Consider the following 16,983-nt stretch of genomic DNA (forward strand, 5'->3'; position numbering starts at 1 on the left):
ATCCCCAGGCAAAGGAATTACTTCATCCAAGGGCAGAACTTGCATTCTTGGACTGGTGACTTGGGTTTCTCTTTCTTGACAGGTCCTGTGTGCGAACCCTTGCAGGGAGGGCTGCTCTGGGCTGTTTCCCACCATGGACATACACTTCTCTACATGAGGAAGTTCAAATGCCAGACTACACCCCAGTGGAGTTGTGATGGGTAGTCATATTCTGCTTGACCTAAAATCTATTTCAAGCAGACAAAACCATGCATGGGAATGTCTTCTAAAAAGTTTTGTTTATTCTTTTTTCTGGAGAAACAGTGTTTACAGTTGGACACGGTCCTGTATCTCTACAGCAGAGAAAGTGAGGTCAGAGAAGGTTGCCTTTCTCTGGAACAAAAGGCCAGAGAATGCCTTATTTCCTGAGCAATTTATTTCTACAGGACAAATTTTAGAAGTAACATCTCCTACAACAGCTTTGTCAGAAAGTGGCCCACCATGCAAGAAAAGAATACCTACTGACTGTGAAGTTTTCATTCTGTGATTTTAGGTAGTATAGGCCCTAGTAAAATTCAAGAGCATTAAAGAAGGATCACTACCTTAAATACAACCAAATAAAATTTACCAATATAAGGTACATATCTTCAGTAGAAGACAGCAATACCAGGTTTGTGGGTTTCTCAGCATGCCTTTTTGTCCCAGTAGAACTCTCCTCTGCCAAGTTCACTCTCATCTACCTGTTCTCCATTTGTGAACTGATCTCATCTAAGCACCAGATCAATGCAATCTTGGTCCTATTACAGTTGAAATCCATGGTGAAGGAGAAAGAAAATGTAAACTTGTCTCATTGACATGTTATTGGTAACTGAGTTTGTTTTCTTAACAGTTCATCCCACAATTCTTTGAGGTTGCTGAAAAGTAGGAAGAGAGAACAGAACAACAGGAGTTTCACCACCACTCATGGGGACTGCTTGAGGAAGGACTAGAAGCATTTTGACAGAGAAGTGAGGAAGCCATGAATGTTGTTCTCTTTTTTAACCATTAACTTCAGAACACAGGCATCTTATCTTCTGACCTGGACACTGACCATGCCGACTCTAGAAGGCTAAATCCCACCAGACAAGCTTACAGCAGCCTTTAAGTAGCACGAATGAGATGTTCAGACAGAATAGTAATTGGTACATTCAGTTTGTTTGGAGTCACTTTAATGCATAAATACCCAAAAGTAGAAACGTTTTTCTTAATACTTCATTCCCCCATTTCCTTTCAAGGTATAAACTGGAAGTGGGTAGGAGAAGCAATCCTTTGTAGGTTACCTTGAACTCGGAGAGCAGTTACTTAACATTTGTAATCAAAAGAAATGTGCCTCACTCATAATGCTAGCACTGTATGGATTACATCAAGTGGATCAGCTGAAGGCAAAAAATCTCTTCAGCAACACCCAGTGAAAGCTCCCAACCTCCAACTGCCTTTCCCCAGGACCCAGCCTTGCAAAGTCAGCACTCCCCAGGCCAAACCAGCTGGGGGAGTTGGGGAAAACCCGTTTACCACACGTGCAGGCACCCAGCAGTGGAACAGCAGAGCAGGCACACAGTTAAAGCATCACAAAAATAAGTGAGGATGACAGTAAGAAACACAACGGGGATTTCAGCACACCTCTTCATTCAAAAATCTGCTCCTGGCCCACAGAATGACCCCATTCATGGCTGAGCTGAGCCAAAGCACCACAAGGGTCACAGTCTTGTGACCTGCACAACACTTCCTTCCCCTTCCCAAAAGTGCAGCCTGCCCACCAGCTGACTCATTTGGCCGACCACCAATAAGGTTTCCATCATTTAGTACTCTGCAGGCCACAGTGTGAGAATCTGGCTGTGGCACACAGCTAAACAATTCCTGCATTTAATTTCAAACAAATGGGAGAAGGACGACAGACAATCCACACCACTTCAAAAAGGGACTGCAGTAAGCCAGATGGTGGGGATTACATCTTGGGGAAGGCTGCTGGTTTATGATGACAGGATGTGAGGCAAAGAGAGGTAGAAATCTGGCACCCCACCAATGCAATGCAGTGCAGTATCTGCTATGTAGGTATTGTTTCAATGGTAAAGGCTGCAACTCCAGGTCCAAGACTGAAGCAGGAAATAATGTCTGATATCTTGAATTCACATTTGCTTTGGATTTGTAAATTTGTGATAGCTGAATTACCTACAAAGTGGTTTCATTATTCACAATTAAATATTTTGTGTCATTTATTATGCATGTGAAAAAAGTGATGTAGAATAATTTCATTCCTTTGTTCACAGTTTGAGTCAATTTTGCTATTTATGCTACCATTTATCCTCTTTTCCTTTTCAAAAAGCATTAAAACAAAGACTGAAAAGATCCTTTTTCCAAGGTTCAAAGAAGATTGTGATAAACATTATATATATATCACATTTTAAAATACTGATCTTCTGTATGGATACACACATTCAATCAATTCCAATTTCAACTGCAGAACAAAATCATTAAGCATGCATGTTTGTTAAACCTGTGGCAGAAATAATTTTATTTTCTTCTAGAGGCAAAAGTTTAATTAAACTTGAGACACTGGAGAGAAAATGAAGAGAGCTCTGAAAAAATGGCAGTTCACTAGACTGTCTAGAGAACCTTAGATAAATGGAGGTTTCTTAATTACTAATTCAGTAGGTCAGTTTTAGAGCAATTGCACATTATGCTAATTGTTTCAGAAAAATAACTTCTGTGAACTATCATCTGACAGAGTTTCTATCTGCACTTGGTTCATCAATGAAAAAGGAGACAAAGAAGTCTTTTATTCTACACTGCAAGAGATGGATGGTTTGAGTTACATGATAGAAAAGACACAACATTATCAGAGTCACTACAGTCATATCCCAAGTCAGTGCTGCATCCATAAAGCAACATGCTGTATTTATTGAACACAGCACAGATAATCCTTTGATCTCTGGTTCTGCTTGTTTCAGCAGCCCAATTTTAAATTGGTAGTAGCAATTATGATTCACATTACAATCAAATTTGTGGTTTCGGATAAGGGAAAAAAAAATCAGTTCACTGCTTCAAAGATTCAACAATAGATTATAAAGTGCTCAAAGAAGCAAAATGAAGTTATTGCAACCATGTTAGTATCTTTTTGTACCACCCTGAGAGAAGAAATCCTTATCTATTCCTAAAAAATATACATTTAAATGCAAATGCAATTATAGACAAAGAAGATCTGTTCAAACCACTAAAAATGTATTTATAGCAATTTATACAGTTTCTATGCCACTAGATTTTAACAGCTAAAATTACTGCAAGCTAGCTGCTCGTTCTTCAACATTTTAGTGGCTTTCAGAGATCATCTTCATTAAATGCCTGAAGAGATCCTCAGTTAAGCAGAGGAAGGTTTGATTGGAATTTTCTTTTTGTTTTACCTTTAAACATATACAGCCTTTCCCAACCAAAGAAAAGTTTCTTATTAGAAACCAAAGATGAGAGGTCTCTTGTGCTTTTCAACACAAACTTGGACTCCTTTACCCTTTACCAACATTGAATTTAATAGTAAATGATTTAATTTGACAGACATGCAAATTCCGTACTTTCCCAACTATATATTGCTCTCTGGATCTTAAATAACTAATATTTGTGCTTTGTCATGTTGCAGAACCCTATGCTGCAAGGTCACTAAAGGATTTTTAAATGGGCTATCTAGATAATTAGGAAATAAAGCCATCTCTTTCATGCAGAGGCTTTTGAAACAAACAGCAGCAATTACAGCATGCCCGACCAGATGCTCTCTTAGGAACTTATGCACTCATGAAAGATTGTCTAGATGCCTCCACTTGTCCCTGTACAAACATGTCCTTCAAGTGGCTCTCTTCAATTCCCCAAGTTGTGAATGTATCTAAAATATGCTTTCTTATAGGGCAGGGCAGACTTCCAAGGAAAAGCTGGATATAATCTCATCATACAATTTGTGCCATGGCTGCTGAGTTGCAAGTACTTTAGAACTGCTTTCAGTGAATAGGGGCAAGGATCTCGGATGAGGCACCTTGCCAGGGGCACATCATACATTATATTTCTGCTTCCTAAAGATAAACAGATCCCATTTCATCCTGATGAGTATGAGTGATTCCTATGAATTTGCCAGGACTATTCTGAATTGCTGTCTTCTTCTTCAGAGTACTTAGTACTTTCATGTTTCTGACCCTGGCAACACCTGTAATCACATTCCCTCACCATGGTCCAGTCATCAACGAATTCAGAAGGTCACAGTGAAGTGTGACTGTGAACTTAGCTCAAATTGTTCTTAATTCACTGAAAACCCTGTTAGAGATTAAAGAAAATTAAAGCAATTTGAGTCCTAACCATTGCTGACTTTGAGCATTCTGAAAACATTCTCAAGCATTCTGAAAGGCTTGCTGGGTATTTTGAAGGAGCAAGAAGGGCTGTTACGTTGATCCCTAGCAGGATATTGTGTGCGTAACAAAGCTCACAGACAAAAGAATGGGAAGTTTATGTATTTTCATATAATCTAGAATATTATCCTTACCAATTTTGTTGAAATTTAACCAATCTATCAAAGACATCTTATTTATATTTCTTTATACTTAGTTGTATCTCTGTCCTGAAACTAATAATTTAAATTAGTCAAGGCAATTTTAACTTAAACTGCCAAATTAATCAACGAAAAACTAAATGTATCATACTTAGTGGATAAGGGTGCAATCCAATTATTTTGTTGAGCTTATTTGAAGGCTGGAAAGTCTAATTGGCAAGAAAAGAACATCAGACTTGGGCTTGCTATAAATAGGGTTATTAACTATAGCCTGTTTATATGCACAGCTGCAGTCTTCCAGAAGGACCCGCAGAGCCACTTGCAGAACGTGTTAAGAGACGGTCAAATAAAGTATCATCTGAACGTTCATTCCAGCTAAGTGAACAGACCCCTGCAGCACTTCAACATATAAACTAGGGTCAGTGGACTTCAGGCAGAAATGGACAAGATAAATCCAAGACTTCAGGTTCACAATGCCAAGAAACAAAGTCATACAAGCAGAACAGACCATGAGCTGTATTACATGCTTGTAAGATAAGACAGAGAGAAACATACTTGACAACAGTTAAAGATACTGGTTTTCTTTTCCTTCACAAAGAATAATGTGACCTCAGGTTCTCTTCCTGATTATTTGAAAGGTGAAAGAAGAGGATGAAGGACAACACATTTCAGACCTGAGTAATTTCCTCTTGACAAGAAGCTGGCTGACTAAGATTTCCCATTTGGAATGGTAGAATATGCTCTACTCTGCTGAGCAGCATGCCACAGAAGGCAGGGTACTATCTTATATATATACACACATCTTACAAATTCCTTTACAGTGAAAGATTATTATTTCATGATAATTATTTCATGATTATTATTTCATGATAATTCATTTCTCACACAAGCAGCATAATAAACTTGGCACACAAAGAGGATAAGAAAAATCTTTGTCCAGCTGACATCACTGAAGGTAAAAATGAAGCACAATGATCATAAGGCCAGGTACATGATTAAAAAAATAAAGCCCAGAATTACAGAAGTAGTGTGACAACACTAATATAATTCCCCACATTAAAATATTTAAAATACACAGAATTCTACATCTATTTCCTTATATGCACACTAGGGAAAAAAAGCCCACTTATGTGGTACAATTTCTAACACAGTATAGTTTTCAGATTATTTCATTTTACATCATGATATCATTCCATTTAGCCTCTACATAATATCTGAATAAATGAGTTAAAACACAGTTGGGTTTTTTTCCTGAATAATTTATACCAGAACATTGTAAATTGTTTTTAATATTTCGCAATGATGGTTGTAAATTCAAACACTGGGAAAGAATTCAGATGTCAAGGAATTATGTAACTACCAGAAGAGTACACACTTTAGTATTTTTGTACAAATCTGTAAATTAGTCTATGGGATAAATGACAGACTAAAAACTAATGTGGAAAGCCAATGCAGACTGTGAGGAACATGCTTTTCAGCATGTATAAAGAAGCAAATCTAAAAAACCTTCCCAATGTAGTACAAAATACATTTTCTGTTTAAGACCCTGAAACATCCTTTTCTCCTTTGCGACTTCAGTAAAAAATAATGGGATCTCAGTTTTAAACACATAAATAATTTTACATTTGTGACAAATACTATTGAAAAGAGGCAAGAGGATTTCTGTCCAAAATTCCATTTACCTGTTACAAGGAATTAGGATTATATTTGTGCACAATGAAATTCTAGCAAACTTACATATTATATCATGACATATTGTTATAAGTACTGACAATAATTGATACTTTATGAACAAAATTCCTTCTTTGATTTAAGATCTATGCCTGCTAGACTCATAAGATCTTTAACATTTTAATAGCAAGCATTTTGGACAGATTTTACTGGTATTATGTGTTCTACAGGGTATTTTGCTTTGCTAAACCATAGTAAATATGTTTGTACCATTGCAACTACATTTACAATAAAGCTAGAGTGGCAAAGACCTTTAAGGTCTCGGAAGCCTGGGGGGCCTTCTTCTAGACCAAAGTATAAACTACACAACAATAGAAAAAGAATTTTTAAAGAATTTTTAAAAGCTTTTAAAAAGAAAAAGAAAAAATGACAGTAACATTTTAATCATGTACTTTGTTAGTAAACCAAGGTCTTGAGAACAATTCCATCCAATGTGGTCCATTAAAGACCACACCAACTGTATCAGCTTATTGTTTACACCACCCCTCCCCACTCCCAGATCTCACGAGGCAGCAATGGGATGCCTAAAACCCTACAAGTCTATCCACAATTCAGGAGCTGGTTCCATGTTTCACCAGCTCTCTCTGTCCACCAAAACTATGACTTCTGCTACATACTCCACTACATCCTTGAGTAACCATCTCAGTTGCTGCAATCACACAGTTCTTAGAGTAACAACTCTGCTGTCCGTATCTCAATGTGACTAGCAGACCGAGTTCTTTCTCCCTTTCACCTCAGCCCCAACCTGACCATTTTTCATTTCACTTCTTTTAGCATTTCTCCTTTCATTCCATCAACAATGTTAGCTCTGTCCACTAGGTAAAAATCTCACAGTCAGATATTCCACCTTGGTCCTGCATGTGGGAATCTCTGAATTTGTGTTGAAGAACTCTCAATATCCTGCCCACATACTCTTAGACAAGCAGTTTTCCATCAAACTTGCATGACAAATATGTACTTTTTTAACATGACATTCATGGAAAGACAAGGTCTTGGTAGCCCTCCGTCAATTGTACAAGGTTAAGCATATAGTCTGCAGCTACCAAATACAAACATACAAGTACAGGTATTTGAAAACCCCTGTAGAGAGCAGTTGTTTTGAGACTAACCCTTGATACTTGGCACTAGTCTTTCTGGCACCTACTTATCCACAATGAAAAGAAAAATATTGTTTCTTTTCTCCTTCCTCCTCGATATTGTGGTGTTTCTTACTTCACACCTCAGGCAAGTTTTACATCTGCCAAACGCAGGACTACCCTTTAGACATTCTTGCATATCAGAATGCAAGAAATACACTGTAATTTTAGAAGATAACTTTTACAATGTGGAGAAAAAGAGCTTTCACAACCATTTGTAAATCCTATGTGTATTTGTAAATTATTACTGAAATAAAATCCCACAGCAATTCTTTAAACTGCTGTGTGGGAGTGGAGACAAAAGAACAGTTGGAAAGAAAAAATATTATAGCGTATCTGTTTATACTCACACCATCAAAAGGACTACAAAACTGCATGCTCTGATGAATTTGCTGGCCAACAGAACAAGCACTTTAAACGTTACTTTTTAATTTCTAGTGTCAGAATTTAATTGGCTACAGTTTAGGATGTAAAGGATTTAAAACACAACCAAACACTCTGAAGAGTAGTGCCCAGGGAAAGGTCCAGCAAGTAGCTTTGGCTAGAAACCAGTCTAGATTCAAATAAAGGAAGGAGCTGGGGTGGGCAGCCAGTGGTCATGTACAGGTGATATCTATGACCATGCTCAGGTGGAAGGCAGGAAGCTCACTGGCTAGACTTACATCAGGAGAATAAAAATAGAACATATATAGCAGGGTGACAGTGCCATTCAATTCTTCCAAACTCCACTTGACTCTAGTGAGGAAGGCCACCTACACATCCTCATCCCTTGTCACTGTCACCCTGGTGCTGCAGTGACCCAGGACACTGCCAGTTGTATGCCAGTGAGTTGAGACTCTAAGAAGGTGCTGCTCTCTGTGGAGCAGGCATTGGTAGTCACTAAAGCTAATACATTTTTCCTTCATATTGAAATGATCTATATGCAGTGACAGCAACTGTGCCTCAGCTGGCAAGAGGAGAACCCCTTCCAAGAGTTGCTGGTTTGCCCAGACATAGTGGAATACATCCCTTAGTTCTCCTCTGGTATCACCAAGCTGGGACACAGAGCAGCTTTGGGTGCCTTCCAGATCAGCAGAGACAATTACCACCCTGACCATCTCCCCCACTCTCACCTGCCCACATACGAACATGGTCTGGTGGTTTGGAAAACACATGAACTTCATAAAGGTCACAATACACTGGTGACCCTTCAAGAATTCCTTCAAGAAAAATTCTATCAGGAAATAATTTTTGAAAAATCTAAGTTGTTTTGAATCTTTCTTCCACGTCTCTTTTGAATCTTTCTTTCCCTTGTTCCACCAATATCTCAGACATCCCGCTCTAAGTAGTACAATGTTTTTCAACTGTTGCCACAAAACAACATCAACCCCATATGTACAAATGAAATTTAAATTGTAGCTATTGCATAGCCAGATACTGAAGTTTCTAAAAACAGGATTACATTAGGGTGCAATGGCCATTTAATCAGAAGGGAAACTACTGCCAAGTTTTCCCTAGCAGAATTAAATGCTTTCAGTTGGCTCTTGGGTTTTAAATAGGCGATTCAAGTTTTGGAATGTTTGCCATGCTTTACACCACAAAATCTAGCATACACTTTAGTCTTATAATCTGATAGGCCTTCTGATAGTTAAAACAAACAAACAAATAAAACTATCACATTACAAAGAAAAAAATCCTCCATATCAGTCTCATATTAATTTGACTGTTTTCAACAAGACAAGACCTCTGTTTTAGAACAAATGACAGCAATATTGCCACTCCCACAAGGCACAGGATAAAAGACAGACTCCAATTAATAGTATGAAAGCCAGTTTTTAATAAAACAAACAAACCCAGGGGTGCTACTTATTTCAGCAAATATCAACAAAAATACTTCAAAGAAAATACATTTCCTAACATGCCAATGTTCTTTCTTCACTCTTTCTCTTGTTTCTTTTTCTACTTCTCTTGCCCATCAGTTCACTGTCATGAAGTAATGGGCTGGCACTCTCAAAACTTTCAAAACCAAATCTCCATAATAATCTTCTAATTCTTTCAAATTCACTTAAATTGTAGCAGCAACAGGGATCAGCTTACAGTCACAGGAGAGAGGCTCACAGAATTGTATTTAGAAACCATTCAACATTTTGGAATGAATATCAAAACAATCCACACGGAGAAAATGTGATAATGGAGCCATAACATGATGGCATCAGGCTCTTAAAATATTTCTCCTCAAAGCTCTATTGTATGCATGATTTACTTTGAGCATAGGGATATCTGGAAGCCACATCAAAGACCTAATGGATAGACATTTTGTTAACATATGTAGAACTGATGCCAGGCCATAAAACAACACTGCACTGAGTATTACACATCTTCAGAAAAGTCTGGTTGTTTTGTGTTGATTTTTTTTTTTTTCTTGAGGTTGGGGTGGATTTTTGGTCTACAAATTATTTCTTCTGTTACGTGCATGAATGCCTAACAGGCTCAGAAGCCTGGACAGTTTTTATGTTCTCTTGTTCCCTGGATCTTTGCCCAGTATCACAAAATCTAAGACAGGGCTGATCTTTGAAACTGGGAAAGGAAGAATGAAAAAATAAATAAGCATCTATATCCTTTGCAGAACAGGCTCTGTTACATCAATCACAGACTGATAAAGAACCTCACAATCCATGCTACTACGTTAGCATCTCTGATTCTCAGGTCATCCCTAGGACTGCTGCTTTCTAAGTGCTGATCAAACTTGGCTCTAAGCTACAGTGCATTCTACAATGGTCTTTCATGTCCTTGGTGTTCAAAATGGAGACAATTTTCAAATTGTACATATTGCAGATATGGCATTCCATAAAACCAGGAGGCCAAAAAGCTTTGTAGGGTGAATTCCTGGAACAGCTCTCCAGGACTCTGAAAAGGCCACTTATAAGCTCCTCTGTTTCTGCTCTAAAGTATTTATCCTGGATCACAGAATAATGAGCAGCAAATTTATGTACTTTGTAGGGCACTTAGGAAACAGTTTTTCCATCACTTACTAACTGTAAGATAAGTAAAACAGCGCTGCACACCAAGAAACACAGAGTACGAAAAGGCACTGAAAGTCAAGATTGCAGAGGAGTTATAACTTATTCCACTTTGATACCTTTCAGTTAATCACATATTTTGTGGTTCCATGTTTGGTACATTTGGTACATTGAAGCCAGATTAACAACAAACAGCTGCTATTTATAGCATTTCCCCAAAGATGGGAACGGTTGCTGCTGCACTTTAAGACCAATCATGTTACATCTGTATTAAAATGAGAAGACAAACATGTTTTACTGCCAGCTCTGCCTGAATTTCAAATGAAAACCACATTAGCTAACTTGTGAATTTCTCAGTCAGTCAGCCTCCAGTGTCAGCTTACATAGTTTAAATAAAACATCTCACCAGCACACAGTACAGCACAAAAAGGATGCTAGCAGCATGGGCCTAGGTGCAAAAGAATTCTCAAATACTCCTCCAAGATAAAAGTCAGGAATGGACTGCAAATGTCTCTAACCTGCAATAGCCTGGACCTCAGCAGGTTCTGCTACCATACCTTTGTCATTTCACAAACTCTTTGGCTCAGTTGTCAGCAGTGATACCAGCTTAAATATGTTAAGTCCCACAACCCACAGGTTTTCTACTCTCACTGCTGTCCTAAGCACCGTGAGAATGGGATCCCAAACTCAGAAAGGCTGCCAGGACATCAAGTCATAGCATGTTTGGTCCCACTGTTTTCCATTTGTTTATATGAAGAAAAGGTGAATCTTGAATTCATAATCTTACAGGCACAGGCTCACCTCCTTCAGGTTAATCAGGCCTCAGCAGGCACTAAACAAGGACCTCAACTCCCCTGAGGATGGCGGATGTCTCTGCTCTGACCACGCGCGATCACACCCGCTCTGACATAGGAAGAGTCTTGTCTGGGGTGAACAGTCCTTTCCTAACTTAGAAGGAATAATACAGTTATAAACAGAAATTGATGACACACTGAACTTTATTGTCAGAATGACAAAATCCATTTCCTATTTCTGTTCAGATGCTTTCCACACCACCTGAAAACTTACACCTGCAAAGCTGCAGCTTGCAGTAGATTTCACCGTACATTTTTCCTACCTGGAATGTTTGTTTACTGCCTGCTGGCCAGCCAAACAGAAAGGATAAAGCAGGAAGGAAACCTGAGGTAGCAGTGGGTTTTCAAAAATATTTGCACATGGGGTACAGAGATGCCTCAAAAAGACACAGGACATGTGCTCTCATGTCACATCATCACCCCTGACGATGAAGGCACCCTTGAGAGCTTGATGCTTCACAAAGCAGTAGTAGCATTTCTTTTACTGCTTTAGGTTACTTGGAAATGCAAATGTGTTGAACTTAAGCATAGGTGCTTAAAATAAGGTTTGCAACTCAAACAATTCTGAGTATCCATTTTGATGATTTCAACATTTTTTGTGGCAGCAATGACTTTCAGAATGGTAACTTTTAGGAAAATATACCAAAAAACATGTCAACTACTATTTTTCTGTTTTCCTTAATGTTTTTCTAGTTTTACCCCTAATCCCCAATTGCTATATGCAAGAATCCACATAAAGCATCACAAAAAAAAAAACCCCAAAGCAAAACAAAAAAGAACCCCCCAAAAAACTCTAAAGAGGTATGAAAAAAATAATTTTCTTCTTTAACATATTTCAATAATAATAAATATTGTTTGTAGCATAAACTTGTCAGACATATTATTGCAGTTCATGGTGATTATTTTTAATAAATATGTTAAAGTCTCATGGAAGGAGTCAATGAATTATTTATAAATCAAGCAGTATATTAAATTCTGGTCAATATATAGATGAACACAAGTATACCTAAATGTGTAGCTACATCTTGAGCTGAATCACTTTTTACCAGACTTCACACACTTTGTTCAGTGTCCTACAGCAGCCCTCATTTTCAACTATGTTTCAGGGGTTTAAGTTATAATTTGCTGCAATACCCGTGACCAGCTATGTTGCAGAGGTTTTTACCTAATTTTAAACTGTTTTGCTTTAGACCTTTGTAAGAGCAATACCAAGCAATACCACCCACTGTTGATTTCTCACCCAGAGTTCAGAGATCCAGATTTGGGTTTGTTTCAATTCAAAATTTAAACTGAAATTTTGGCCCGTGGAAAAGGCACCTTCCTGTTCTCCAGGATTTGCAGTGCATTTTGAAACACTTTGGCATAGAGGGCATTGTAAGAGTTTGGATCTGTAATGTATTTTATTGCCTAAATAGCGAGATGGTTCCCATTTTTACCAGAGTAACGCAATGGAATGAGCAGAGAGAAGCACCCGTTAAGGCTCCAACAGGAGCTGAGTACTAAAAAACCTAAACATTCACTAGTTTTATTTTTCTGTTTCTTAGTTACATTTTCAAAGTGTGTGCACTACCACTCCCATTATCATCAGCAGGGGGCTTGTAAATAAGCCTTAACCCAGTGTTTAAGAAAAATGAGCTTGTCAGTGGAAGTAGTGGAGAGATCCCAATCCACTTCAATACTTAAAGAAACAGTGCAGGACAGCAAAGAGAAAATCAAGTCCAGGCAAGCACCTTAACATCTTTGAAGTCTGCATTTGAACACTTCATAACCTGAATTGAAATGTCAAAATTTGAAATACACTAAACATAATTCAGGAAAGATAGCAAATTAACTGGTTAGAAACATTGTTAAAAATGCAGATGACATAAAACTAAATGAAATGCACCGTAATTAGAAAGTTGGAACATTTGCTTGGTAAATATGTGTTTCATGAAGCTAGACTCACAGGTGATGTTATATAAACCAATCAACCATCAGGGTAGTTACTCTTTCCCTGCCCAGTGACCAAGCTGCTGAAACTCTACACTCATGCTAACACTGAGAATCTCTGACACCACAAGCCAGAGCTACTGAACTGTCATCCCAGAAAAGATAAAATCTCTTAAATATATATAATCTCTCACCTGGTTTAAAGGTCAGAGATAGTCATTCTTCTCCTCCATTAAAGCCATAAAAGTACAATGTTTAACAAAGCATTGTGGCTCAGTAGGTACTCCAGCAGCAATTTCTAGTGCTGCTGCAATTGAGGTTTCATCAACAATTTCACAATAATACGTACTGCCAGAAAAATAATAACCTGTTGTCAGCTGATACAGAAGGCCTTGTACCAGGCACAAATCCTTCAGCACCAAGAGTTTGGTTTGTATGATTTTTAGCTAAGAAGTTGGAAGAAAAAAGAAAGCAAGAAGAAGGGTCTTAAAAATGGAAGACAACAATGTAGAATTATGAAATGTGCAAACAGAATTTGTGGTGCAGACAGTTTATTCCAACCATACATACCTGCTAAACATAGCCAGGAAACCTGTTACTTGTAAAAGATTGAAAAGCTAAAATGTCTAAAATATAGAAGAGTGTGTGAATAAAAGTTACTTGTTTTAGGAATTTCTTCAAAAGGGCCGGTTTGGTTTTTTGATTGTTTATTCCATATTTTTAAAGAAAAAATGAGGGGGTTTCGTATATTTTCACCCACCTGCTCTGGGTACTTGCTTCCAACTATCTCTGCCACAGTGTTAAAGGACAGAGAGTCTGGAAAAGTCTTAGCTCCCATCCTCAGGTGCACAACAATCTTAGTGCCACGGAGAGACATTCGTGACATCATTTCAGCATCTTCCACAGTGATGCAAGCAGTGGGAACCTGGGGTACACCAGGCTGGTAACTCTGCCCCCCAGTATGTGGACTGTTAAAAAAAACAACAAAACACAGTGTTAACAACTTTGCTCTGTAATTTTTTTAGCATTACTGTAGAATTATTAAAAAGAATGACCATCATGACTATCCCTGCCATACTCTCAAAAGGGACATAGCTACAATATTTAATAAAGCTTTTGACAAAATACATCAAGCGTTTTTACACTAATCAGAATATCTGACTGTTACTATTAAATATATCTAGAATTCTATTCATTGTCAGCTCTATTTAGGTCATTGCCATGCTTTGATATTATACTGCATTCACTGCTTTACCAGAAAGAAAAGGAATGAAAAGTCTAAATGAACAGGTTACCAAAAGTGCATTTTTTTCCTGTGGCAAGTAATGAAATAAAAATTCACTATTAAATTTTAATGCTATTTGCCAAATAACAGAATTGCAGAACAGATGAGGTTGGCAGGAGCCTATGGAGATCATCTGGACCAGCTCCCCTGCTTGAGCAGGCCACCCAAAACCATGCACAATGCATGAAAATCTTCACCTGCGAACATTCTCACAGCAGCAGACACATTTTTTTAATACATTTAAACAAAGAATAAAAAATTTTAACTGGGTTATTTTCAAGTCTTCTAAACTGGGAAAAAACCCCTATTTAATTCCTGGAGGAGATCTGTTAAGGAGGAGAGGAGAAACCTACTTTGTAAAGTTATAGATTAAGTGAAATAGGAGAGATTATTCAGTAATATTTATTGAGAGGAATAATCCCTTTTCAACAATAACAAGTCATATGGTAATCAATAACATAACCTGCAGAGTAGATATGTATAAATATTTATTTCACATGGAAATACTAAAAATGAGTTACAGAGGTCTTACAGGAGCTTCTTCAGAGTATAGACAGATCAGTCTATACTATATAAATGACAATAGTTCAGGAATTTATTGCTCCCAGTTGTTTATAGCTGAACCCAAAGGCCAGTGTCTCTTCCCATCAGCTTTGCAGGTCAGGTGACCCATGGCTCACCTTTGAAATAACATTTAACCTGAAACTCAGCATTTCCTGTGCCATGTAATACTCCCTGAGTGGGATAAACCCATGTAGACTTATAAGTTCTGACCTTTTTTCTTTTTTTTTCTTTGTCAGATTAAAAAAAAAAAGGCACCCCTCATCCCCACTTTTAAACTGTGATAACTTGCTGCATATGTTTAATATTTCTTTGAGTGTTTGGGGATAAATCCAGCATGTTAACCAAAAGACTTTCCAAACAATGTAAAATAAACAGACTGGGAAAAAAAAAAAAGAGATGATGGTTTCATGTACTAATATTAAAAAACCCCAAACCCTACATTCAACAATGGAGCAAAAACTGTTTGTTTCTGGTAATTTTAAATTAATGTTTTTGCCTGTGTCTTCTGGCAGCTTTATGTCTTAGTACTAACATGGTGTATATGCTGAATTGCAGTAATTCAAGTTTCATCATTGATTTCAAGGTCCTTGTTATTTATCAGATGCTCAACAAAAGAAACTCCTAAAACTGTATTTGTTTCTCCAATTTAAGCAGCAAGCACATTTATTGCAGATGCTCCATCCCGATGTTCCACCACAGTTGTGGATAAGGCTTCTGACAACTCACTGTGATCTGCAGTGCTTACACACCTCAAGTGAAGGAACAATTTGCAGGTACAAAATTTACCCAGCTAGTCCAAAAAATAAACCTTGAAGTTACCCAGAAGTGCCATTTGTATGCTCAAACTACCACTCTGCCAAGATTACAAAGGTAAACCCTATTACCCAAATTAAACCATACTGGCACAGGCCAGCAACAGCTCAGACGATTCCAGGATCTGACAGGAATGGATGAGTGCCCAAATTATTTCTCCAAAAAGGGAAATGGACCCTAAGCATGACCAGTACAAAGACACAAAGCAATACCACAGTACTGTAGATTCCTAATGCTGCAAGATGAACTCGCATAGAAAACATCTGTGGCAGACACTAAGCATCCTGGGATGCACCTGATTAAAGTTTACATGCATGCAAAACATGCCATGTTTTAAGTATAATAAAGAAAATAAATTGCATAATAAATTGCTTAATAAAGTGCCAAAGAGTACATTAAAAAAATCTAAGCAAAGCAAATTAAGTTCCTTTTGTGTAGAGATAACCAAGAACTGGAAAGGCTACTGACCATATGGCAAGACCTGAGCAAGAACTAACAAAATAGAAATTACTAGCAGACTCTGTGTAACAGATGGACAGAAGCATTCCTGAGTTTGGCGCAAAACAGGGCCAACAGGATGTAGTTTGGGAAAATCAGGAGAAAGAATTTTTTTGGTGGGGGGAAGGGAAGCAGCAGGGATGACAAGAAAGCGGTTTTTTCATTGAGTCTGAACAAACATTATTCTGGGACTATTATTTCAAAAGAAGAAAGATCTTATTTAAAAAAAAAAAAGAAAGAAATTAAACTCTCTTGCATTTACCATTCCTTGCACCTTAAAAAGGAAATGAAAGGAAAGCATCACATAACAGCAGCTATAGAATTCAAAAAGAACCCTGACTCTGAATCAGAATTCAACTTAAAAACATTGGCACCTACAGGCAAACAAGGTGCACCTCTAGAACTTCCCAGTAACACCTGGGAGTGACCTTAGCATCTGCTTCAAACACACACTCTCTGAAAAATGCTGTTATCCAACAAACCCTAAATTAATTCTGCAAAACTTTAAGGCTAGTTAGGTTATTTAATATATGATACCCCAGTTCAATACCATAATTTGGTGTTCAGAAGAGATAGTAAGTAGTAGTTCTCCCATTATTTTTTATTTACTTAACAAAAGCATCTGTTTTGATTT

At 37.7% G+C, this 16,983-nt stretch overlaps 1 protein-coding gene across 1 annotated transcript in view; it reads right to left on the reverse strand.

Annotated features, from left to right (window-relative positions):
• CPQ (carboxypeptidase Q) overlaps positions 1–16,983 on the reverse strand; it is a 147,568-nt gene that overhangs the window by 80,916 nt on the left and 49,669 nt on the right. Inside the window, exon 4 of the mRNA XM_084213501.1 lies at positions 13,950–14,157. Coding sequence (XP_084069627.1) covers positions 13,950–14,157 — 208 coding nt within the window. The remainder of the gene's footprint in view (positions 1–13,949; positions 14,158–16,983) is intronic.

The sequence above is a fragment of the Fringilla coelebs genome (assembly GCF_963513975.1).
Source record: "Fringilla coelebs genome assembly, chromosome: 1".
Lineage (NCBI taxonomy): Eukaryota > Metazoa > Chordata > Aves > Passeriformes > Fringillidae > Fringilla > Fringilla coelebs.